The sequence below is a fragment of the Lepidochelys olivacea genome (genome assembly GCF_965140295.1).
Source record: "Lepidochelys olivacea isolate rLepOli2 genome assembly, chromosome: 4".
Lineage (NCBI taxonomy): Eukaryota > Metazoa > Chordata > Testudines > Cheloniidae > Lepidochelys > Lepidochelys olivacea.
In genome coordinates, this window is record NC_140414.1 from 8,181,626 (window position 1) to 8,206,207 (window position 24,582).

Below are 24,582 nucleotides of genomic sequence, written 5' to 3' on the forward strand. Positions count from 1 at the left end.
CTAGCAGTGGGCTGGGAATGGGTAATGGTTGAGGTGGTAGAGGGGGCTTAAAAGCAGGGCCTCTCAGTCGTCTGTTGCTTGCATGGAGGCTCAGCAGGATTCTGGTAGTAGAAAGCATGAGGAGGAGGCGGCGGTGGTCTTGATTTATAGGTCTGCCTGTAGTGCTTCCTTCTTGGGGCTGGTGGGCAGATCCCCAAGGAGCAGAGGGCAGACATCAAGTCCTTTGACGAATAAAGAGAGTCATCAATTTTTTTCATTGAAGAGGTTCAACTTGTCAAAGGGAAGATCTTGGATAGTATTCTGCACTTCCCTGGGAAATCCTGAGGATTGCAACCAAGAATCCCTCCTCACAACAATACCAGTGACCAAGCTTGTTGATGCTCTATCCACTGTATCAACTGCAGCCCGAACAGCCATTTTTGCCACCAACTTGCCCTCCTTTAGTAAGGACAGGAATTGGGCTCTGTCACCAGGGGAAAGTTTGTCCTGAAAGGCCACCAGCCTAGAGTAGTTGTTGAAGCTGTACTTTGGTGATGCGGAATTGCAAGCCCACAAAGACCACCTTTCTCCCCAGGAGGTCTGATCTCCTGAAGCCTTTGTGTGACGGGTTGGTCCCTAGGTATAGTGCCCTAGTCCTTTCTGTAGCAACCTGGACCGCCACAGAGTCTGGAGCAGGGTGGGAGAATAAAAATTTGCCTCCCTTTGGTGGGACCAAAAAGTGCCTGTTGGCCCTCAGAGATGTGGGAGTACAGGATAATGGGGTGTGCCAATCTTACTAGTTCCAATATGGCCTCATTAACTGGGAGGACCACCTTACTTGGGCCCTGAGGCTACAGAATGTCTAACAGTTGGTGTGGGCCTTGGGTTTCCTCCAGAGGTATCTAGAGACAATTAGCCACTCTTCACACAAGTTGTGGTATTGCTGATGATTGTCCAGTGGGGATGGGGAAGAGGAGATTCCCATTAGGACTATCTGCACCTGTAGTTCTGGTTCGACAACCTCTTCCTCCTCATACACCAGTGAATCTGATTGTGGGTGAGAAGGAGAAGAGTGGAAAGTCTCCTGGGTGAGTCCCAGGCATCTGCTATCAGGATCCTACAGTCCCCAATAAGGCCAGAAAGAGGGGCCAACTGTTTGAGGGGGACCCTGTGGCATGGGAAACTGTCAGTCCCTAGGAAAGTCACGACTATACAGGTAGCAACTGTAAGTCCTGGATTGCCTGTTTGGGCTTGGCTGTCTCGGGGGTGGATGGGGTGGGGGGGTGAGAGAATGAAGGAAGAGCCAGCTCATCAGATTCATCTGAATCTGAAAATTGCTCCTGTTGGAACGGCAGAGCTGGCAGCACCAGGCCAATGCTGCCAGATGGTTGTAAGTGAGATGGTTCCTGGGACAACAATGTACTGTCATCTTCTGGTCTAGTAATGTCCTCAGGAGGGTTGGGCCAGAGAAGAGGGGAGACTGTGGATAGGGGAAAAAGGTATCCTCTGGTGTGTTATAGGTCTGAGTATGTCCCAATGCACAGGGCGTTCAGATGGTCGGCACCAACAGTACAGGTACATTCCTGGGCACGATGAGGTCTTTGGGGAGGTAAGTCAGTATCAAAGAGTCTGGATCGTTGTGGACAGGACCAGCAGATTGCTGTCTTTATGTTTCAGTGCCAGAAACACAAGTGCATTCTTCTTCCTACATGCTTTACCCTCAAGCCTGGGTTGTGTGTGGTTTGTCTTTTTGTTTTTGTCGTGGGTTTTTGTTTTGTCCGTCAGAACTGGTTCTTTAGGATATGTAAGGGTTTGCCTGACCTCAGTGGGCTCAGGGAAGGAGCACATCTCTTATGGACAGTCACTTATGGCGTCTGTCCTTGTGCCCATGAGTGCCCCTTACTTTTGTGGGAAGCCCTGGAGGACTCCACTCCTAAGCATGTGCTCATAAGGGCGCTGCTCATTTGTTGAGGCCAAAGTACACGGGTGTCTCCCTGGCTGGATCAGAGAAGGGCCTCATAGCCTTCTTCATCAAGCATTCCTAAGGCAAAGCTGAAAGGCTTTGTGATTTCTCAGTGGAAACAAGCGACAAAATATGCATCTCACCCAAACAGTAGAGGCAGCATTGCTATTTGTCACTGACGGAAAAGGATCTAGGGCGGGAGATGCAGTTTTTGATGCATGGGACTCTGGGAGAAGTCCTTGGTCCATGGAAACAAACTACTCTAGAACTATAACTGTACTAAACTAAAAAGAACAATTATTCACCAACCATTTTATTTACAGGTTTTCTGAAAAGTTGAAGAAAGAGAAGACACTGGATTCCGACTCAGGACATGTGGTGGTTAGAAGGAACTGAGGTGGCATCTACCCGCACTGCCTCTGATCTCCTCCTGCTCCCAAGTTGAGGATATCTACTGTGCCAAAGGACACTGCTTGTTAAATTCTCTGGGCATGGGAAGACAGTGCGCATGTGTACCCACACATGGAATATGCACACAGACCAGCACTCAAAGAAAAATCACCAGTTAGTCAAACATTTCCTTCATTCAGCAAAACAAACAGAGGATTTTGCTTTACTGTACCTTTATTCTGAGAATGGGATGTCCACATCCCACTAATAATTAGAACAGTCCCTGGGCTCTGTGGTGGCTAGTTTTCAAAAATGCTTAGCAAGGGCTTGTCTTATGTAGGGTTTTTGGCGTGTACTGAAATTGGGGGTCCGTGCGTCTCTCAGAGCTCACTTGGAACAAGGGCTGATGACTGTCGGGGTGGGGGGGTAAACCAGTGCAACATTGACTCGCTCGCTGCCATTCCTGGGGCAGACGATCTCCGTCACTCCCTCTGGTCTAGGCTGACTCAGCAATTCTCCTGAGAGAGAGAGAGAGAGAGAGAGAGAGAGAGAGACAGACATTGAGCATCACAGCCATATTCACAAGACAGCTCATTTCACAAAGACTCATAAGGGAGGCACCTAAGACCAATGTCATAAAATGTTCTATAAGGAATTTTATTTTTCAACCCAACAAAATTCTCATCTGCATAACCATGATGGTGATTATAGCTGGAATAATGTTGTTCCAGACAAAGGCAACATCTGCCATTACACCCTGCTCCCCTAAACTGCATCACCACAGACGGACTCCAAAGATCTTTAGCGAGACACGGTAAATTGAAGTGGGTCTCTAGAGTCTAATGAGGCAAGGACTGCAGAGTAGGTGTTCCTAATTAGGATTCAAGGGCAGATGGGATCTGAAATTTACCTTCCAACAAAGCTCTGCATACACTATATGAATTGCAGGTGTCAGTAAACCAGCTGGCAGACCAGTGGAGAAAGCTATAGTCATCCCCCTATTACTTGTGTCTATGCAGTACAGTGATTGGTACTCTAACCCGCCATCCCCACCCCACATAGAGAGACTACCCTATCATGGAATAAGTCCGTACAAATCTAGCTATGGGATTCTATGACTACCCAATGGAGACTCTATTCCTTTGCATAAACCAGCAGTGGCCAAATTTGAGCTTCATTAAAAATTTAGATTTGGGGATGCAACATTCCCAGGGGCTGCTGCTCTCTAGCTCAGAGATCATGCTGCACCAGGCTGCTGGCTCTTTGTTTGCTGGCTGGAGTACGAGTCCTACGCTCCCATTACAGCAAAATGCTGTGTGTCAAATCCTGCTCCCAGACACTCCTGCACAACCTTCCATGCAGTCAATGGGAGTTCCAGGGGTGCATTCCAAGGCAGAACGTGGGCCTCTTACTTTGACCTTTGCACAAAGTACCCATCTTCTGCATTGGCCCTTACGGAATTAAGCAAATACAAGAGCATTCCGCAGCTGCCTGCTGAGGGGCAGTGGTGGTGCATTTCTACAGCTGACCCATTCACCAGGGCTCCCTTCAGCAACTATGCCATGAGTCAGTCAAGTTCATTTGTTTGATAAAAAGCAACTCCTGATTAGCCAGTTCCTGACACCCCAAATCACAGAGAAGTCAAGGGAGGACCCTGCACCAGGTACAATCATGTGACGAAGATATAAGTGAAGAGACAAATGGACCAAGCCCTGAGCGTTTGATCCTGGAATAAAGAGCTGTTGTAGCAATGTCCCTTTATCCTCAGGGATGCACCATTTAACACCCCTATCTGGAACCATGGTCTGCACTTGGATCTAGAACTGCAGTTCCCAAACTTGCCCAGGGAGTACCAGTGGTCTGCAGGGAACTGCTGTTCTAGGAGAGCTGGCTGATCACAGAGTGCCAGTTACTCTGCATTTTCAGCTGCTACATCACATTAAAAGCAGCTAAAAATACATTAAATAATGTCCCTCATTTTACTTTTCCATGTAAGCAACAGCTGCTGATGCCAGCGGAACCTTACCTGATTGCTTATGACAGCAGCCCATGCTATGGTGAATGGGAGGGCACTTGGCCAGGCGATGCTCTCTATTAAGATGTGGTCTGTGGTATGGAAGTTTTTGGGACCCTCAGATTTAACCCCTCTACTCCCATCTCTGGGAGCAATCGCTGGGACAGTGAGCTGGGTTTCACCATTTGTAACCAGCCCATTAAACAACACCACAGACATTGATGATCATTCAAGTGAGAAGAGAGAGAACAAGAAGAGCCCATACCAGGCTCTCTTAAATGTCCAGTTAAGAACAATAGACTGGGAATGACACATGCACTTGCTTACACATTAAGTAAATGGGGGGGGGGGGGAGGAAGAGAGAGAAGAGAGCGACAGGCAGGCTAAATCAAAAATAGAACAAAAAGTCACATCTCTGGAGGTTTGCCCATCTCCATTAGGAGAGAACTCTTACTTATTTTCCAAGCCTCACCTTTAGTCTTTAGCTTGTGCAAATAGCCTTCCCACAGCACGGCTCTCATTTGTAACCTTTCTAGCTTCTCTAAACTAGGAGTGATAGCTGAGTGATTTCAAGTCTAAAAGTTCACATCATGCCATCCTACTGTAGTGTTCTCTTCCTGGGCATTGCTCCTGACCAACAAAAGTCTGATTCACAGCCCAGGGTAAAACTTGGCATTAAACTATTTCAGAATAGTCATGTCTAATTCAGGTTTCCTTCACCCAGTAATGATTATCCAAAGCACGACTACGGTCCCAGGTTTCAGGCCACAGATGCAATACACCATTAACAGTTGCCTAGTAATGAGAGATGTTGGACTGAGAGCACTATAGCGATATCGTGCAGACATCAGCACTGCAAGTACCCATCCTACTTGACAATGTCTCCACTGTGATGTAGTGGTGACCGTTTTACCAGTGATAAGGTATATCAGCGTCCACTAAGCACTTTGCCTGTTTGCCTAGACTGCTGACAAAGATGCCAACTGTCCCAATGCTGAGGGTTGTGTGTGTAAGTCAGACAACTGTATGCCAGCAACAGGACTGGGATTACCAGCTCATTTTACAAGGCCACCTGTCAGACGGTAACAAGCAAGTTACTACTGACCTAGATCAGAAGTGAAGTACTGATGGAACAAGATGGCAATTTCCTGCCATATCCTGGACAAACCTAACTGAATTAGGTTCAAGTATCTTAGGAGTTTGTTATATTAAAAATGTCAGTGTTTTTATGTATTATTATGGGTTTGTATATAACAGGGGTGGCCAAACTTACTGACCCTCTGAGCCACATATGACAATCTTCAGAAGTTTGAGAGTCAGGGCTCAGGGCTTCAGCTTTGTGGGAAGAAGGGTTTTGGGGCTGAAGCCCTGAGACACCCCTCCCTGCTGCACAGAAGTCATTCCTAACCCCACCACCCCACCGCAGGGTGGATGCCCTGAGCTCTCCCTCCCTAGTTGGGTAGGCAGAGAATGGGGGGAGGAGCCCTTGGCAAGCCACACTAACTGTAAAAGCTGCAGTTTGGCCACCCCTGGGATACAACATCTCTAGGGAGACATGACTGATGTAAACCCTGGGAAACAGTAAGAGTGTCAAAGGGCTACGTGAAACAAAAGGCCAAGCTAGAAGGAACTTTCAAAGTGAAGTGGGTGTCCCAGGAAATCTCTCTGTGTATGCACACAGACCCCTTCCAGCTATGCAAGAACTCAGCCTTCTGAATCTTTGCACTTAGGAAGGGTTCACTGGCTGCTGATCAGCTGTTACACGAGGACAAGATCAAAGGCCCAAAAATGGTATAAAGAAGTGACCCTCAGATTCCTGGGGTGCTTGTTCTGAGCCAAGTGGTTATGTGCTTGTAACCACAGAAAAACCTTTTGGTGGGGTCTGAGAGATTAATCACCAGCCAGAACCCTTGCTGGAGTTCAGGGAGATCTCTCTCAGCTTGTTGAGTAGTTTCTTTTATTGGCTTGAATGTGTGTTGTCTGCAACACTTGTGACCCTCAGAGCGGCTCAATGCCAGCTGGCAGAGGGCCCACCATACTGTAACTCATGTCAGGCCCGACACACTCACTACCCCCACACTTTCTGTTGTCATATCAGGTATCACATGTAAACCCCTTACACACTGGTCTCAGAAGTCACTGCGTGAGGTATGTACAGGTGGTATTCAAGAGCTTGTGGGTGGGCTGGAAATATGTTCTTAGAATACGTTTGGGCGGCAGTGCGTACACCAAGCCTGACAGAGGAGTCTGGATTCACCTCTCTGACTGGCGTGACCTGAGGAAGAGCTCTGTGTAGCTTGAACGTTTGCTTCTTTCACCAACAGAAATTGGCCCAATAAAAAAATATTACCTCACCCATCTTGCCTTAGTTACTGGCAGAGAACAATGAAAGTATATTTACATATAGGTAAACAAAGCCAACAAGCTATCAGGCTGTGGGTCAGAGTGTTTCTGGCTCTTGAGGCAGAGGATAAAAAGGACATTTTAGTTACTCATTGCTTAGAGAACAAAGGGAACAGCACCCTCTCATTCTGTGAACATTGGATCTTCTGACCTGGAGGGCTGGAGATGCTGGTAACATGAGGTAAATGAGAAAATTGCTCAGACAAAGATTGTAACTTACTAAGATCACGGTTCAGTCACTAGAAAGCTGGTTTGGTTGTTTGTAACCAGACCTGTCTCTTTTTCTCTTGCTTAATATCACTTAAATCTCCTTGTTAATACATTTATTATTGTTTTCTTACCAAACCATCTTAGTGCTGCTATTCTGAATGAAAGCTTGAGTCGTCAGCTAACCTAACAGGCTGATGTGTGCGTCGTTTCCTTGGAGGAAACACACAATTTCTGTGACTGTCCAGTGAAAGGGACACTGCAGGGGGGTATCTGAGGGACTCGAGAATTGGGATTTGCTGGTGGCTACCTGCAAGACAAGGGTTAGACTGGCAGAGTCCCAAGGAGTTTACTGGCAAGGCAGACAGACTGTTGTGTCCAGACAGATCCTCACCGTGGCAGAGTTGGCGGGATGACTCATTTGAAAGCACTGAGATATGCAAAGACCCTCCACAGACTGAGAAAGCAGAAATGACCGCCGTGCTGCAAAGCCACAAGCAGGTATCTTCTAATATGCCAGGGATGATGCCAATTTCATCTTAAGCATCTGCCTGGGACAGCCTATGAGGAGGAGGCAAAGCAGGCTGGCTGAGGCAGCCTGACTTGCTGGAGAATACACAGTATAGCCAGGGAACTGTGCAGCCTGGGAAAACCCAGTCTGGAGGCAGAAAGAGGCAGGCCTCTGTGCAAGAGAGGTGATGGCAGGAGAGCAGGGTGGATTGATTTAAATACGCAAGTGGAAAGCCTCAATTTAAATCACTGATGTTAATCAACTTTTCCATTTGTACTTCAGTTTCTAAAAAGCACTCTCACAACTTGATCTAGCCATTAAAACATGCTGATTTACAAGTGGAGCCTTTACGCTAAATTTGGTGTATCTTTTTGCTACCTAGGAGGGTCCACTACAACTATATACATTTACTTAAGCAATTATATAGCTTAACATTTTCAGATTCTTCCTAATCATACACTTTAGTATGTTAGAAAACGGTAAATGATATATTGCTTATTTATCCGTTAATTAACTTTTTGCTCATGATTTGGGTCAAGCTGCAGTAGCATGGTAACTGGAATTTTAATTATACACACAAAACAGCACATCAAATTTATTTTTACTACAAAAAGCCATTAACACAGTCCAGGATTTATTGTGCCATATTTATAAAGCTTGACCTCAAAAGTCAGATTTTTTTCTGATTCTTTATATAGACAAGCGGCCTTTAAGTCAAAGATTTTGATAGAAACTCGTGGATTGAGCATATTTATTTTTTTTATTTAAATGTTTTAAGAGATTATTAGTAGTTTATACACGTTATATTAAATTCATCTTTTAGTTCAAAACAGATTAAAAAATAATTTAAATAAAAAAACCACCACCACTGATTTTTTTATCCACCCTCTTGAGAAGCCAGGAGCCTAGAGTGGGTGCCTGGCCGGACCACGGGGGGGACGGGGGAGACGACGACGGGACAGGACAGGACGCAGGCGCAGTTGCTCTGAACTGTGACACTGACATCATCCACATGATGTTATCAACTATTCTCATTTGCTAAGCAGCAACGATGTGCTGACATGTTCCCATTACCAACCCCGAGCCATCTGGGCCCAAGAATAAATTTATTCAAAGCATTCTGCTGATAAATCTTGCTGTTAAGTTTAAAAAAAAAATCCTATTACAAAAGATACCCCCTGCCCATAAAAGCCAAACAGAACAACTACACTGGCAGTGACTCCAAAATAAGCACAGTGAAATTTAGCGCTGTTCTTACCGCATTTTTTTTCTGTTGTGGTTATCTTCTCCATTTTTGTGAGCAAGGAGATGTACAAAATTCTTGGTCTTTAAAAAACAATCAAAGCAGGATTCTTGTAAATTTCAGTTCGTTGCTTGAAAAAGCAGCTGGTTTGCAAAGTGCAGTAGAAAGCACACATGTGCACCCTGAGTTTGATATGATCTATCGGGACTCTTCCCTTCTCTTCTATCATCCTAATGAATAGCTGCTAATTCAAATGTTTCCCTGACAGTCTGTATAGTGACCAGTTAAATTCAAGTTAATGGAGTATTTACATAAGTCTCTCACCTATATTTTATCTTCAAAAACATTAGTTGCTTTTAAGGCGCACCCACTTTCCTGGAATAGAAGAACATTACCTTCTAATTGAAATTAAAAGTTAATTCTAAAACTGTGCCGTCAATTATATGAATGAAAAGTCCTAGGTTAACCAGGATATAAACTAGAACAACATACTAAAGTGCACCTGCACGACACAATTCCAGACCCATTTTTGAGCACCAGGGCAGCTGCAATGCTGTTAGCAGTGGTACAAGCTCTAACACAGAGTGTAGATGTTCTCAGAGCCATCAGGAAATCAGGTCAGGTACAGAGCAGGGGTTCTCAACCATTTTCTCTCAGAAGACCCCCTCCACATGCTATAAAAACTCCAGGGCCCAGCAGGGGTAGGGGGGGCCTTGGAGCAGGGGCCTTGGGCATAGGCGTAGTTTGACTTCTATTCTGGGGGGCAGGGGCCAGCGGGGCTCAAACAACCTCTGCATGGGGGGGGTGTCTAGGGAGGGAGCACCAAATCCACCCCCAACTCACCTAAGCAGGTCACCAAGCCTGTCTGGGTTGGGGGAAGAGGGAGCTGCAACCAAAAATTGTAACTGAAAAGGGGGGCTTAGTTCAAAAATTTGAAAACAGCCAGGTAGCTAGGGACTGTGTGCAGGCACAGGAGTAGCTCAGGGTGCAGGAGGCAGTAGCTAGGGGATGTGCGCGGGCAGGAAGTGTAGCTCAGTGTGCAGGGAGAGGGGTAGCTAGGGGCTGTGTGCAGGCAGGGGGTAGCTCAGTGTGCAGGGAGAGGGATAGCTAGGGGCTGTGCGCGGGCATGGGGGTCGCTCAGGGTGCAGGGAGAGTAGCAGCTAGGGGCTGTGTGCGGGCAGGGGGTAGCTCAGGATGCAGGGAGGGGTAACTAGGGGCTGTGTGAGGGCAGGGGGTAGCTTAGGGTGCAGGCAGAGGGTAGCTGGGATTCTGTGCGGACAGGAAGTGTAGCTCAGTGTGCAGGGAGAGGGGTAGCTAGGGGCTGTGTGAGGGCAGGGGGTCGCTCAGGGTGCAGGCAGAGGGTAGCTGGGGTTGTGTGCGGGTGGGGGGGTCACTCAGGGTACAGGGAGAGTAGCAGCTAGGGGCTGTGCGTGGGCAGGGGGTAACTCAGGATGCAGGGAGGGGTAGTTAGGGGCTGTGTGAGGGCAGGGGATAGCTTACGGTGCAGGCAGAGGGTAGCTAGGGTTCTGTGCGGGCAGGAAGTATAGCTCAGTGTGCAGGGAGGGGGGTAGCTAGGGACTGCATGCAGGCAAGGGGTAGCCTCAGGGTGCAGGGAGGGCATAGCCAGGGTGCAGGGAGAGGGGTATTAGGGGCTGTGAGATGGGAAGGATCCCCTGCGGTCCCCATTCCCGGAGGGGTCTGCCAGCCACAGAGCCGGGTCTCTCCACCCGGGTGACTCTTACCGGCTGCCTCTGCGGGAGCAAAGGGTGCTGGGAACTGAGGAGCAGCTTCAACTCCCAGCACCAGCAGGAGATGAGGGAACGCTGCCACTGCCTGCTCCATGGCACCAGCTGCCCTGCACTGCCTGGCTCTGGCTTCAGCGTCCTGCCTGCGACCTGGCCAGGGAGCGGGGGAGAGGAGACGGGGGAAGGTGTGGTGCTACCCTCAGGACCACTGTGCTCTTGCGTTGCAGTTTGTGGGGGGAACGCCCTCCATGTCCCCAGCTCTGCCCATGGGCTCTGGGCTTCTGCCCTGTGGGCGGTGCCGGGGATCAGGGCTTCAGCACCGCGCCTCCCGGCTTCAGCACAGGGGGCGCTATGGTTCAGGCTCTGGGTTTCAACCATGGGGCCCTGCGGCCCCCTTGAAAGTGTTCACGTTCCCCCAGGGGGCCATGGACCCCCGGTTGAGAACCGTTGGTATAGAGGATTCAAGCAAAGTCGACAGAAGTGGTTTCTCTTTCTTTCCTATAGCAGTTTTCTCTGTACAAGTGCAAGTTTTAAAAGGTGCTCCAGTGGGTTTCAAATAAATTGAGTTCCTTCTCTCTACTAGACTAATACCCACATGCTTTCAAGAAACTGCAATTGCCCATGAATGTGCAGCGAAAAGTGGGTTACTTGCCTGTAACTGGAGGCTCTTCGAAATGTGTGGCCCTTATCTGCATTCCATGGAGGGTTATGCGCATGCACCCAGAGCCGGAGCTTTCAAAAGTAGTCGTGTCCATCGTTCCGCACACGCAGCCTTGTACTGCCTCACGTTTTTGACCGAGGCGCCAAAGGGTGAGGCAGACCAACTGCACCATCAGTTACTTCTCTACTGCAAATCAACCAGATCCACAGCAGAGGGGAAAGAGGGTGGAACTGGAATACAGGTAGGGACCAGATATCTCCAAGAGCCTCCAGTTACAGGTAAGTAACCTCCTCTTCCTCGAGTGAAGGTCTCTACTGCATTCCACTGAGAGTGATTTAACAAGCAGTACCCAGATAGGAGGAGGGTGCGAGGAAGATGATGGAACCATGGAATGGAGAAATGCTGCACTGAATAAAGCATTCGTCACAGAGTCATGCACCAGGGCATAATGGGGAGAGAAGGTGAGTATGTCTGTAAGAGGCATGTCACGAGCAGGGCCAGTTAGACAGGCAGAACTGCGGGGTCTTAATGTGTGGATGAGATGATGGCGTAGGGGTTTGGATTTATTAGAAACTGGGGAAGCTTTTGGGAAAGCGGGAGCCTATACAGGAAGGATGGGCTCCACCTAAACCAAAATGGAACCAGATTGTTGGTACTTAAAATTAAAAAATCATAGACCAGTTTTTAACTGGGGCTGGGGGAAAGCCAACCAGTGCAGAGGAGCACGCGGTTCGGACAGAGACATCCCTTGGGGAGGATCTACTCATGGAGACTGTCTATGTCCTAGTAAGGAGGAGGTGATGGAAGATGATAAAAAACAGGTAGGATCTGATGAGAAACAGTCAAATAAACAAAAGTCTCATTCAATTCTATCATGTAATGGGAGACAGCTAAAAAGTGACATGTTTTTAAAGTGCTTATATACCAATGCTAGAAGTCTAAATAATAAGATGGGTAAACTAGAGTGCCTTGTATTAAATGAGGATATTGATATAACAGGCATCACAGAAACTCGGTGGAATGAGGATAATCAATGGGGCAAAGTAATACCAGGGTACAAAATATATCGGAAGGACAGAACAGGTTGTGCTGGTGGGGGAGTGGAACTATAAGTGAAAACAAGTACAGAATCAAATGAAGTAAAAATCTTGAATGAACCAAACTGTACCACAGAATCTCTAGGATAGTAATTCCATGCTCTAATAATAAGAATATAGCAGTAGGGGTATATTACCGACGACCTGACCAGGATGGCGATGATTGTGAAACACTCAGGGAGATTAGAGAGGCTGTTAAAATAAAAATCTCAGTAATAACAGGGGATTTTAGCTATACCCATATTAACTGGGTGCATATCACCTCAGGACGGGATGCAGAGATCATGTTTCTTGACACCTTAAATGACTACAGACTAGGGACCAAGTGGCTAGGCAGCAGTTCTGCAGAAAAGGACCGAGGGGTTACAGTGGATGAGAAATTGGATATGAGTCAGCAGTGTGCCCTTGTTGCCAAGAAGGCCAATGGCATTTTGGGCTGTATAAGTAGGGGCATAGCGAGCAGATCGAGGGACGTGATCGTTCCCCTCTATTTGGCATTGGTGAGGCCTCATCTGGAGTACTGTATCCAGTTTTGGGCCCCACACTACAGAAAGGATGTGGAAAAATTGGAGAGAGTCCAGCGAAGGGCAACAAAAATGATTAGGGGGCTGGAGCACATGATTTATGAGGAGAGGCTGAGGGAACTGGGATTGTTTAGTCTGCAGAAGAGAAGATTGAGGGGGGATTTGATAGCAGCCTTCAACTACCTGAAGGGGGGATCCAAAGAGGGTGGATCTAGGCTGTTCTCAGTGGTGATGTGACAGAAAAAAGAGTAATGGTCTCAAGTTGCAGTGGGGGAGGTTTAGGTTGGATATGAGGAAAAACTTTTTCACTAGGAGGGTGGTGAAGCACTGGAATAGATTACCTGGGGAGGTGGTGGAATCTCCTTCCTTAAAGGTCTTTAAGGTCAGGCTTGAGAAAACCCCGGCTGGGATGATCTAGTTGGGGATTGGTCCTGCTTTGAGCAGGGGGTTGGACTAGATGACCTCCTGAGATACCTTCCAACCCTGATATTCTATGATACTCAAGATGGTTAAGTCCCAGGCAGACTGCAAAGATCTACAAAAGGATCTCTCAAAACTGGGTGACTGGGCAACAAAATGGTAGATGAAATTCAATGTTGATAAATGCAAAGTAATGCACACTGGAAAACATAATCCCAACTATTCATATAAAATGATGGGGTCTAAATTAGCTGTTACCACTCAAGAAAGATCTTGGAGTCATTGGGGATAGTTCTATGAAAACATCCACTCAACGTGCAGCGACAGACAAAAAAGCGAACAGAATGCTGGGAACCACTAAGAAAGGGATAGTTAATAAGACAGAAAATATATTGCCTCTATATAAATCCATGGTACGCCCACATCTTAAATACAGCATACCGATGTGGTCGCCCCAGCTCAAAAAAGATATATTGGAATTGGAAAAGGTTCAGAAAAGGGCAACAAAAATTATTAGGGCAATGGAGTGTCTGCCATATAAGGAGAGATGAATAAGACTGGGACTTTTCAGGTTGGAAAAGAGATGACTAAGGGGGGATAGGATAGAGGTCTATAAAATCATGACTGGTGTGGAGAAAATAAAGAACGAAATGCTATTTACTCCTTCTCATAACACAAGAACCAGGGGTCACCAAATGAAATTAATAGGCAGCAGATTTAAAACAAACAAAAAGAAGTATTTTTTCACACAACGCAGTCAACTCCTTGCCAGAAGATGTTGTGAAGGCCAAGACCATAGGCGTGTGTACGGGGTGTGCCGGGTGTGCCCAGGCACACCCTAATGCAGGGGTCGGCAACCTATGGCACGGGTGCCAAAGACGGCACATGAGCCAATGTTTAATGGCACGCTGCTGCCTGCCGGGTCTCAGCTGTTGGCCCCGCTCAGCCCACTGCTGAACCCAGGCCAGCAGCGGGCTGAATGGGGCTGGGAACCCGGCAGGCAGCAGCGTGTCATTAAAAATCCTGTCCACCCCGGCCTGCTCTTCTCTGCCTTGTCCCCCCCCAGCAGGGGCAGGGTGAAGAAGCTTGGCCCTGGCAGCTACTGCTGCAGGGCAGGCAAGTTCCTCCCCCCCGCCTTCCCCCAGCGTGCTGGGTTCCTGTCCCTCCTCCTCTCCCTCCCTGCCACCCATCAGTTGATGACCCTTGCAAGGGAGGGGGAGAAGCGGAGCCGCAGTGCCCTCACTGCTCCAGGGAGAAGGCAGAGAAGAGGTGGGGACGGGGCCTTGGGAAAGAGAGGTGGAATCAGGGCATATCCCCTCCAGCCCCCTGCTGTGAGCCGCTCTGGGCAGGGGGCTGGGGCTGTGGGCTAGGGTCATGGGGGTGCTTCCAGCCCCCTGCATTGATCCCTAAACCCCCACACACACACTCCCAGCCCTCTGCCCTGACTCCTGCACCCTCCTCACACACCCCCAGCCCCCTGCCCTGACTCCTGGACCCCTCACACATACCCAGCCCCCCCCACACCCCATGCCCTGACTCTTGCACCCTCCCACATTCCCACCCAAACGGGAGCTCCTGCACCCCCCACCCCCACATTCCCACCTCCATCCCTCCCACCAAATGGGAGCTGCCCAGGCAAGCACTTCACACCCAAACCTCCTGCCCCAACCCTGAGGTTGCCGACTCCTGCCCTAATGTCTCCAAAAAAAAAAAAAAAAGTGGCTTTGTGTTTTAATTGAATTGCATGATATGCTCTTTTTAGTTTTGCATGTTGTACAATGCAATAAGCACCGAATTGCATAATCTAGATGTTGCAGAAAGGTATAGAAAGCCCGCATTCGCTTGCAGTATGCGCCCCCTCTACTGCGGCGCTGCATTACCATTGGTCCTCCCCTCCCCTCCGACTACTATTCTAGAAAATTCTTTGACCTATATAAGCGGCCACGTCAGGTGTGCCCAGCGCAGTGTCTACAGTGTCTGTAATCTTTGTCGCGTGTACTCTACTGAAATACATAACAAGCCCGTGGCTTTATGTTTGAATTCAATCGTATGATACCCCCTTTTAATTTTAAAATATGGATCGGTTCGTTAAGATAAGGAAAGGAACAGACAAACTGAATTATAATGAATGTGCTGACCGTAGTGAAAATACCTCGGACTCCTCAGTTAAGAAATTACATGAAGATAATGCCGCCACCAGTTCCAGTGCGTGCAATAAACTGAGTAATGACCAACAGAAACAGACTTTGCCTCTTAGTTCAGGTCACTGCAGTTCCTATTCAAAGCCATCAAACATTCCATCTGATGACCCGGTCTGTGATATTCCAAAAAATAGTTTAGAACACCAGTCTCGATTATCTAGAGGTTCTTATCAGCCTAGATTGAGCATGTTTCCTAGAAGTAAAATAGGGAATAAACAAAGAAGTTTTCAGTCTGATTGGTATGAAAAGTATAGGTGGTTAGAATATAGCCCAAGAAAGGACGCAGCATTTTGCTTTTACTGCCATTTCTTCTCCTCTAATGATGCAGCAAACAAAGGTCACACTGATGCAGCATTTATTAGTAAGGGATTCAGAAACTGGCATAGGGCTAAAAAATGTTTTAAAAATCACCAAAATCTCATGTGTTGAGCTGTTCTTCATGGTCAAGTTTTAACGAAGGGAAACCTATTGATGTATTTATTGTTAGATGAGGGCAAGCAGGCTTATCTGTCTAAACAAGAAGAAGAACGGTGCCATAACCGAAGTGTAATGGAGCGACTGATTGACATTGTTCTGTGTTTGGCGAAAGGTGGGAGACCATTCAGGGGTCACAGTGAAAAGGTGACAGTTGTGAGAAAGGTTTATTTCTAAATCTTGTCAATATGCTCCAAAAATATGATCCCATAATGGCAAAGCACGTGCAACAATCTCCTCGAAACGCTACCTCTCTGAGTAATCGCATCCAAAACGATTTAATTGTAGCCTTGCACAACCTTGTGCAACAAAAGATTGTATCTTCACTAAATGGAAAAATGGTCTCAATAATTGCCGACGATGCTACTGACTGTGGACACCATGAACAGATGTCCATTGCGGTGCAGTATTTTGACAATGAAAAACATAGTCCAGTTGAACATTGTGTGCCTGTTCAGAGACTATTAACAGTTGATGCTCAGTCTATTTTTGACCAGTTAAATGATGTCCTTGGCATTCTTAAAATTGACTGGTCATCAGTGATGTCTGTCTGTTTTGATGGCATCTACTATGGCATAGTAGATGTTTTGATGGCATCTACTATGTCTGGAGGTACGGCAGGAGTTCAAATGAAATGTAAAGAAAGAAACAGTGAAATACTCTATGTGCATTGAACTGTATCCTAGTAGATGCATGCACTTCAAGTAAACAAAACAGAACTGTCTGATTTTTTTGGTGTTATTCAGACTCTTTATGCCTTCATGGAGGGGAATCCTGTGCGACGTGCAGTAATGGAGAAGATTTCACAAGAAGTAGGATCCCAGTTGAAGACTTTGAAGTTCCTGTCAAACACAAGATGGGCATGCAGAGCAGAAACAGTGGCTGCTGTAAAACAACATTACTCCACCATTTTACAAGCTTTACATGAGATTATAGAAACAAATTTGCCTTGCTGACGCTAAAATAAAAGCCAGGGGCCTTATCCATGAACTAAATTCATTCAAGTTCATCTTTGCCCTTCACATGATGCACCCTATTCTCCAGATAGTCGTAAAAGTGAGTAAGGCTCTTCAAGCTCCAGATCTCAACTTACTTACTGCAATGACAGGGGTGAAAAGCTTGTGTAACTCTTTGGCTGCGATGAGAAGTGGCCCAGAATATTTTCAATCTATTTTCAATGACAGTGTGAAAATGTGTGCAAAGAATGATATATCGATTCCTCCAGTTAAGAAGAGAAAAACGTCCACTCGTATTGATGACACGTTTGAGTCCCAGCATCACTTTGATACAAAAGAGGAGCAGGAGAGAATAACTTCATTTTACCCACTCCTAGACTCAATGATTACCAGCATTGACCAGCGATTTGAACAGGAGACTTGTAAAATTGTGACTGCAATGGGAAAACTGCTGAGCTTAGACATTAGCAGGGACAATATGAGAATCGTTGCCAAAATATTTAAAGTGTCCTTGGATGAGTTGGAAGCTGAAGTCAGATTGCTTCGGGGTTATGACGGATCTGTTCCTAAAGGTAGCATTACGACCACCACCAGAGAGTGGCTTGATTGGCTAAAGGAATCTGATCGGTCTTCCATGTTCTAGGCCTTTTACAAACCTATTCAATGCTTTGCAGGCTTACCTGTTACAAGCTGCTCGTGTGAAAGCTTTTTTGAAACTAGCACATGTAAAAGACAAACTAAGAAGTACAATGTCCCAACAGCGCCTAGACTCACTCATGATTTTGTACATTGTTAATCACTTCGTCAGTTAATTACAATGATGTGATTGAGGAATTTAAGTCCATAACACCTGATGAGCGATGTCTCATTCTCTAGGACAGGAAGATGAAGAAATGTTAATCTGCTTTGGTCAATTTGGATTAGCTCATTATCTGGTTAAAGATAAAGATTGTGAAAATTGACTGTATCTTTGTATATGCCTGGATATCATGACAGCAAAAATTTGGTATTTTGTGTCATTTTTTAAGTTTGTATTTTTTAAGTAAAGTTTAGTTGTTAATTTTAAAAAAATTAAGTTTAGTTAAGTTTTAGTTTCTTTAGTTTGTTCGATGAATAAAAATAATGTCCTTTATGACTGAGTATTCAATAAATGTTCGCCTTTTAAAAAAAAAGATTTAAGCAGGATTAAAAAAAACCCCTAGATAAATTCATGGAGGATAAGTCCAACAAAGGCTATTAGCCAGGGTAGGCAGGGATGGTGTCCCTAGCCTCTGTTTGCCAGAAGCTGGGAATGAGCGACAGGGAACGAATCTCTTGATGATTCCCTGTTCTGTTCATTCCATCCGGGGCACTTGGCATTGACCACTGTCAGAAGACAGGATACTGGCTAGATGGACCTTGCTGCTCTTATGTCAGTAAGTGTGGCAGTAGTTGATGCTCATGCTCTCATAGAGTGGGCCCACGTCCCACAGGGATGAGACTGATATTTAACTGATAGTAGAGTGTAATGCACCCCAAACCCACTTGGAAATCCACTGAGTGGCGATAGCGTGGACCTTATTTGTTTCCGCTATGGCAACGAATAGCCTCAGAGACTTCCAGAATGGCCTCGTCCTCTACAGGTAAAAGACTAGGGTCCTATGGACATTGAGGGAGTAAAGATGTCGTTCCTCTTCTAAGGTGTGTTGCTTCGGAAAAAAGACACGTAAATGTAGGGTTGGAAACCATGTTTGGCAGAAAACTTGGTTGTAAATGCATGGAAAGTTTGTCCTTACGGAATGTGGTGAAAGGCCCCTAGTTCACCAACCCTTCTTGCAGAGGTCATAGCTCCCAGGAAAGCGACCTTCATGGAGAGAAGAGAAAGGGAGCAGGAGGCCAGGAGCTCAAAGGGCGAATGCTGGGAGGACTGGGAGGATATGTCCACATAAGGCCCTTCCACAATAGAACAGTCAATGGGTGAGTGAAAACCGAGTGCCCCTCCACAGGGGAGTGGAAAGCACTCGTGGTCACTACATGCACCTTGATGGAGCTCAGAGCAAGCCCCAACTCTTTCAGAGACAAAAGACAGTCCAAGAGAATACGGACTTATGGCCTATGAGGAAGGCCTTTCTCTTGGTCCCAGGAGGTGAAACATTTCCAGTTGCCTTGATAGAACTGCCTCATGGATTCCTTCCTGCCACTTGAGAGCACGTCTCACGCTGCAGATGAGCATTCCCAAGTTAGCAAAGATGCCCACGGAGACCTCACCTCGTCCAGGGCAAACAGTTCATGAAACAACTCAGAGGCAGATTCATGTCTGGTCCATGGAGGGAACCAGAATGGGAAGCTGCATCGGAACGGATGATTCACAGGACTTCGGCTGAACTGGTGCAAAATGGATATGCTGCTCAGGCACCAGGACTAGCAGATCTGGCGCGTGGTGCAACGTTTTGTCATGTTTGTGGGCCTTGGAACGCACCACTTCTCCGAGGCTGGAACTCACGGATTATGAGTCATCTTTCTTGAGCCTTGAGGAAGACTTACTGCCATACTTATGCGCACGCTTCCTTGCCTTAGGTCTAGGCCTAGCACAGTGTTGATAGTGCTGGTACCAGTGGAACTGGACTGGAGCTCCGCAATAGGAGGGGCACTCCTGGATTGCTCAAGCTGATGTACATGGGGGTCCTAGTCCAGGATCTACTGCGGCCTCAGGGCAACCTCCTTGAGGTGCTTCTCAAGATGGAGAGCCCGGCCTCCAGGTACAAGAGGCAGATACTGCACCGGGACACAACATGGGCTTCCCCCAAGGAGTACAGACGGCGGTGGTGCTCATTGCTAATCAAAAACAAGTGAGAGCAGGAAGCACAGATCATGAAACCCGGCATCTTCAGCATAATCCAGTACCGAGATGCGTCACAAGGGACGAGAGCTGCGACTCAGTCCATGCGGCTGAGAGAAGGAACTGAAGGCGCGGTTGATCTGTCCCCACCCCCATCCCCTCAGTCAAAACCATAAGGCAGTACAAGGGCACATGCATAGCCCAATGGACATTTCTATTTTGAAAAGCTCCAGCTTTGGGCACATGTGCATAACCTTCCATGGAATACAACTGGGACCGTCACTCGAAGAAGAGCGCAGCTGAGCACAGAATGACTGCTCCCTGTGCTTGAGCTTCAGGACCAATTTTCAACTTGCTGGTTTGAAAAGTAACGCTCCCATGTTAACAACCCTTAAGGATGGACTTACTGAATGGAGAGCACAGTTAACTAGAAATTGGTACCTCTGTTGCGTGTCCACACTGTGTTCCTTGTGTTGCTGGAACGCATCCACACTAACAGCTCTTGCATCAACACAGACAGCAGTGCACTGTGGTAGCTATTACCCTGCAACTGGCCGTGCGGTGCTTTGGGAAGGGTTTGCAATACCTTATGGGGCAGGTACCGCATCACATGATGCAGGTTTCTCAATCACATTGTCCAATGGGCATCCCACTAGATTGACAGCCGCTTTTCAACTGAAGTGTGTGTGGGGGGGGGGAGCGTGAGAGACAGGGAGCGTGTGGCGGGGGGAGGGAGGAGAGTATGTCGGCATGCTGTCTTGTAAGTTCAGAGAGCTACCCTGCTGGAAGCAACCAGTCCTGAGGCAGGGGAAAACCCTGACATCAGACACGACCACCTCGTCTCCCTCCCTGGCTCTGCACAGCAGAGAGGCTCTCTGTCTCACACACATCCACCCCAGCCTGCCTGCCTCTGTGTTCCTAGTGTGGAGAGAGCAAGAGCATCCCATGTTAATGATTTATTTCCCGTTGCAGAGCAGCACAGCAGATCAGCGGGAGGAGGAGCGCATGCCTGCTGAGTTCAAAACAAGGAGCAGAGTGGTCACTGCAGGTTTTGTGGGACACCTCCGAAGGCCAATTGCAGCAATAAAAGCAATCAAGGTGTTTACACTGGCACTTGGGGTGCTAAAGCCTCTACCCAGAAAGCCTTACCCTCTTGTGGAGGTGGTTTTACTGCCGCATTGCAACTGAGGAGTTTCTTCGCAAGAAGTGGCTTTGCAGTGGGTACACCTCTGCTGCTTCAGCGCCAAAAGCTGCCTTTTGGCACAAAAACTTGGCAGTGTAAACCAGGCCGTAGATGGACGTGTGAATCGCAGTTACATCTCATACAGCAGGCTAGGACTCTGCCAGTCACAGGGAAAACAAACACAGAAAACAGTTACATACCTTTTCGTAACTGCTGTTCTTCAAGATGTGTTGCCCACGTCCATTCTACGGTAAGCGTGCGCGCACCCACGTCCGGTCGGAGATTTCTGCCCTCGCAGCGTCCGTAGGGCCGGCTGTGGCACCCTCTGAAGCGGCACGCTCATGCGGCAGTACTTCAGGTGCTGCCGGCCCTACACCCTCTCAGTTCCTCCTTGCCAGCAACTCCGCCAGAGGGGCAGGAGGGCAGGGCATGGAATGGACATGAGCAACACATCGCCAAGAACACTAGTTATGAAAAGGTAGGTAACCGTTTTTTTCTTCTTCGAGTTCTTGCTCATGTCGATTCCATTCTAAGTGACTGACAAGCAGTATCCACAGAGCTGGGCTCAGAGCTCACAGCTTAGTGGCTTGCAGCACTACCGAAGCCAGCATCGTCCCAGGACTGCCGGGTAAGTGCATAGTGGGGTGTAAAGGTATGATCAGACAACCAGGTGACCACTCTACAGATGTCCTGGATAGGGATAGGCACTTGGGCCATAAAGGCTGCCGAAGAGGCTTGTGCCCTTGTACAGTGGGCGGTGACGATTGCTGGGGCAGCATCTTCACTTGATCATAGCAGAAGCGAATGCAGGCAGTGATCCAGGAGGAAATCCTTTGAACGGATACAGAGCAACCCTTGATCCTGTGAACCACAGCGACAAACAATTGTGTCAACTTATGGAATGGCTTGGTCCTGTCGATGTAGAAGGCCAGAGCCCTCCAGACATCCAGGGCATGCAGCCTATGCTCCTCTTCCAACTTGTGCAGCTTTGGAAAGAAGACTGGTTAGTAAATGTCCTGGCTCGAATGAAACTGAGAGACTACCTTGGGAAGGAACGCCGGGTGCGATCTGAGCTGGACCTTGTCCTTGTAAAAGACTGTGGAAGGTGGTTCTGAGGTGAGTGCCTGAATCTCAGATACTCAGAGGGCTGATGACACAGTGACCAGGAATGTGACCTTCCAGAAGAGAAGGAGGAAAGAGCAAGAAGCCAGACGCTTGAAGGGGGGACCCATGAGTTGTGACAGCATCAGATTCAAGTCCCACAGAGGAACTGTATCCTTGACATGCGGGTAGAGGTGCTCCAGACCCTTAAGGAATCCGGCCATGATATCCTGAGTGAAAAACCGACCTGCCTTCGAATGGCCGCTGGAAGGCTGAGATGGCCCCCCAATGGACATTGACTGATGAGAGGGACAGGCCCTGGAGCTTGAGACGCAGGAGGTAGTCTAGCATGACCTGCAGCAAAGCTCACTTGGGACGGACACCTTTATCCACGGTCCAGAAGGTGAACCGCATCCATTTGACCAGGTAGTCACTCTGGTGGAGGGCTTTCTATTTCCCAGTAGGACTTGCTGGACCTCAGCTGAGCACCGCTGCTCCTGTGCGTTTAGCCACGCAGCAGTTAAGCCCTCAGATGTAGCGCCGCCAGGTTTGGGTGCAGGAGACTGCCATGGTTCTGGGGCAACAGGTCTGCCCTGAGAGGCATCTGGAATGGAGTCGCCACCGAGAGGTCCAGCATAATGCTGAACCCAGTGTTGGCATGGCCACGTTGGCACTAGGCAGCTGACCTTCACCCTGTCCTGTTTGATTTTCATGAGGACTCTGGGTAGCAAGGGCACCAGAGGGAAAGCGTACATCAAAGCCCCTGACCACGGGAGCAGGAAGGCATCTGACAGAGATCCTTTGTCCATGCCACGAATTGAACAAAAAACGTGGCATTTCCTGTTCTGCCTGGATGTGAGTAGGTCCACCCAGGGAGTTCCCCACTTGTGGAGGATGGAACTGACCACCTCCGGGTGAAGGGACCACTCACGGCGAGATGAGAATGTCCTGCTGAGGCGGTCCACCCAAGCATTCCTGGCCCCTGGGCCGTGAGCAATCACAAGATTGATGTCGTGTTGCAGACAGAAGTTCCAGAGCCGGAGGGCTTCCTGGCAGAAGGCAGACAACCTGGCTCCACCTTGCCTGTTGATATAGAAGACTATGGCCATGTTGTCCATCGTGACCTGAACCACCATGCCTTGTATGTGAAGCAGAAAGGCTTGACAGGCTAGGCAAACCGCCCTGAGCTCCCGGATGTTGATGTGCAGGGACCAGTCTTGACTGGATCAACAACCCTGAGTACTGAGATAGCCCAGGTGGGCTCCCCAACCCAGGTCTGAAGCATCAAAGATGAGAGTCACTGACGAGACTGAGGCCGCGAACGGGACTCTCACCAGCACCGACATGGGATCTTGCCACCAGGTTAGAGACGACAGTATGCAGTCTGGAATCGTTACCATGCTGTGCCAGTTGGGGACATAGACCGACACCAGCCATGCATGCTGAACCACATAAGTGCATGCCGCCATGTGGCCCAACAGCCTCAGGCACATGTGGACAGAGGTGAGCAGGTGCGCTCGCAGAAGCAAAATGAGGTCCACCATGGCTTAGAACAGAGTCCCGGGGAGGATGACCCTGGCCAGAGTGGAGTACAGTACCGCCCTGGTCACAATAGGTGGAACAGACCAGATTGAGATGCCTCTGCAACTGATCCAGGGACCGATCCTTTATCAACCAGTCGTTGAGGTACGGGTAGATTTGGACTCCCTGATGTCGTAGGTAAGTGACCACTGGCACTATACACTTTGTGAATACTCTCGGAGCCAACGAAAGACCAAAGGGCCGTGAACTGGAAGTGGTGCTGGCCCAACATGAAACAGAGTAAATGCCAGTACCCCGGGAATATGGAAATACGTGGCCTTTAAATCGAGGGCGGCGTACCAGTCTGCCGGATCCAGGGATGTAATGATGGAGGCTAGGGAGACCATGCGAAACTTCAACCTCTTGAGAGACTTGTTGAGGTCTAGAATAGGTCTGAGGCCCCCTTTTGCCTTCAGAATTAGAAAGTAGCAGGAGTAGAATCCTCTTCCATCCATGTTCTGAGGAACCTCTTCCACTGCTACCAGCCGCAGGAGGTTTTCGACCTCCTGGACAAGGAGTTGTTCATGAAAAGGGTCCCTGAAAGGAAGGAAGGTTGGAAGGGCTGGTTGGCTATAAATTGTAGGATATAGCCCCAAACTGTGTCGAGCACCAAACAGTCAGAGGTGATACGGGAGCAGGCCGACTGGAAAGGGCAGAGGAGGTTGAGGAAGATAGGAAGCGGATTCGGTGAATTGACTGGGGTGTCGTCCTTGGGCGCACCCTCAAAATGCCTGCTTCTGGCTGCGTTGGTCCCTGGAAGGACCAGGCTGGGCAGGGGGACGAGATCATGATGGGTGGCACCGCTTAAAATCCTTGTGTCTGTCCTTTTTGTAGGAGCTGGCCCAAGGGGTACCCCCACAAGACCTCAATGAAAGCGGAAGAGCAGTGGGCAGAACGGCTTTCTGGCCTGCTGAGGAGTATGGAGACCCAACGTGTGAAGGGTAGCCTGGGACTCCTTAAGGCCATAGAGCCTTCCATCAGTAAGCTCTGAGAATAGCCCCGTTCCCTTGAAAGGGAAGTCCTGGAGGGTGGACTGCATCTCCAGGGACAGCCCGGAGGTCTGTAACCAGGAGCTGTGCCTCATGGTTATTGCAGAGGCAACCACCCTGGA

The 24,582-nt window shown here is 48.3% G+C and overlaps 1 protein-coding gene across 1 annotated transcript in view; it reads right to left on the minus strand.

Moving 5' to 3' along the window:
- MFHAS1 (multifunctional ROCO family signaling regulator 1) overlaps nucleotides 1-24,582 on the minus strand; it is a 118,802-nt gene that overhangs the window by 15,970 nt on the left and 78,250 nt on the right. Inside the window, exon 2 of the mRNA XM_084625611.1 lies at nucleotides 2,565-2,850. Within this exon, the coding sequence (XP_084481737.1) occupies nucleotides 2,720-2,850 (131 nt within the window). The 3' untranslated portion in view covers nucleotides 2,565-2,719. The remainder of the gene's footprint in view (nucleotides 1-2,564; nucleotides 2,851-24,582) is intronic.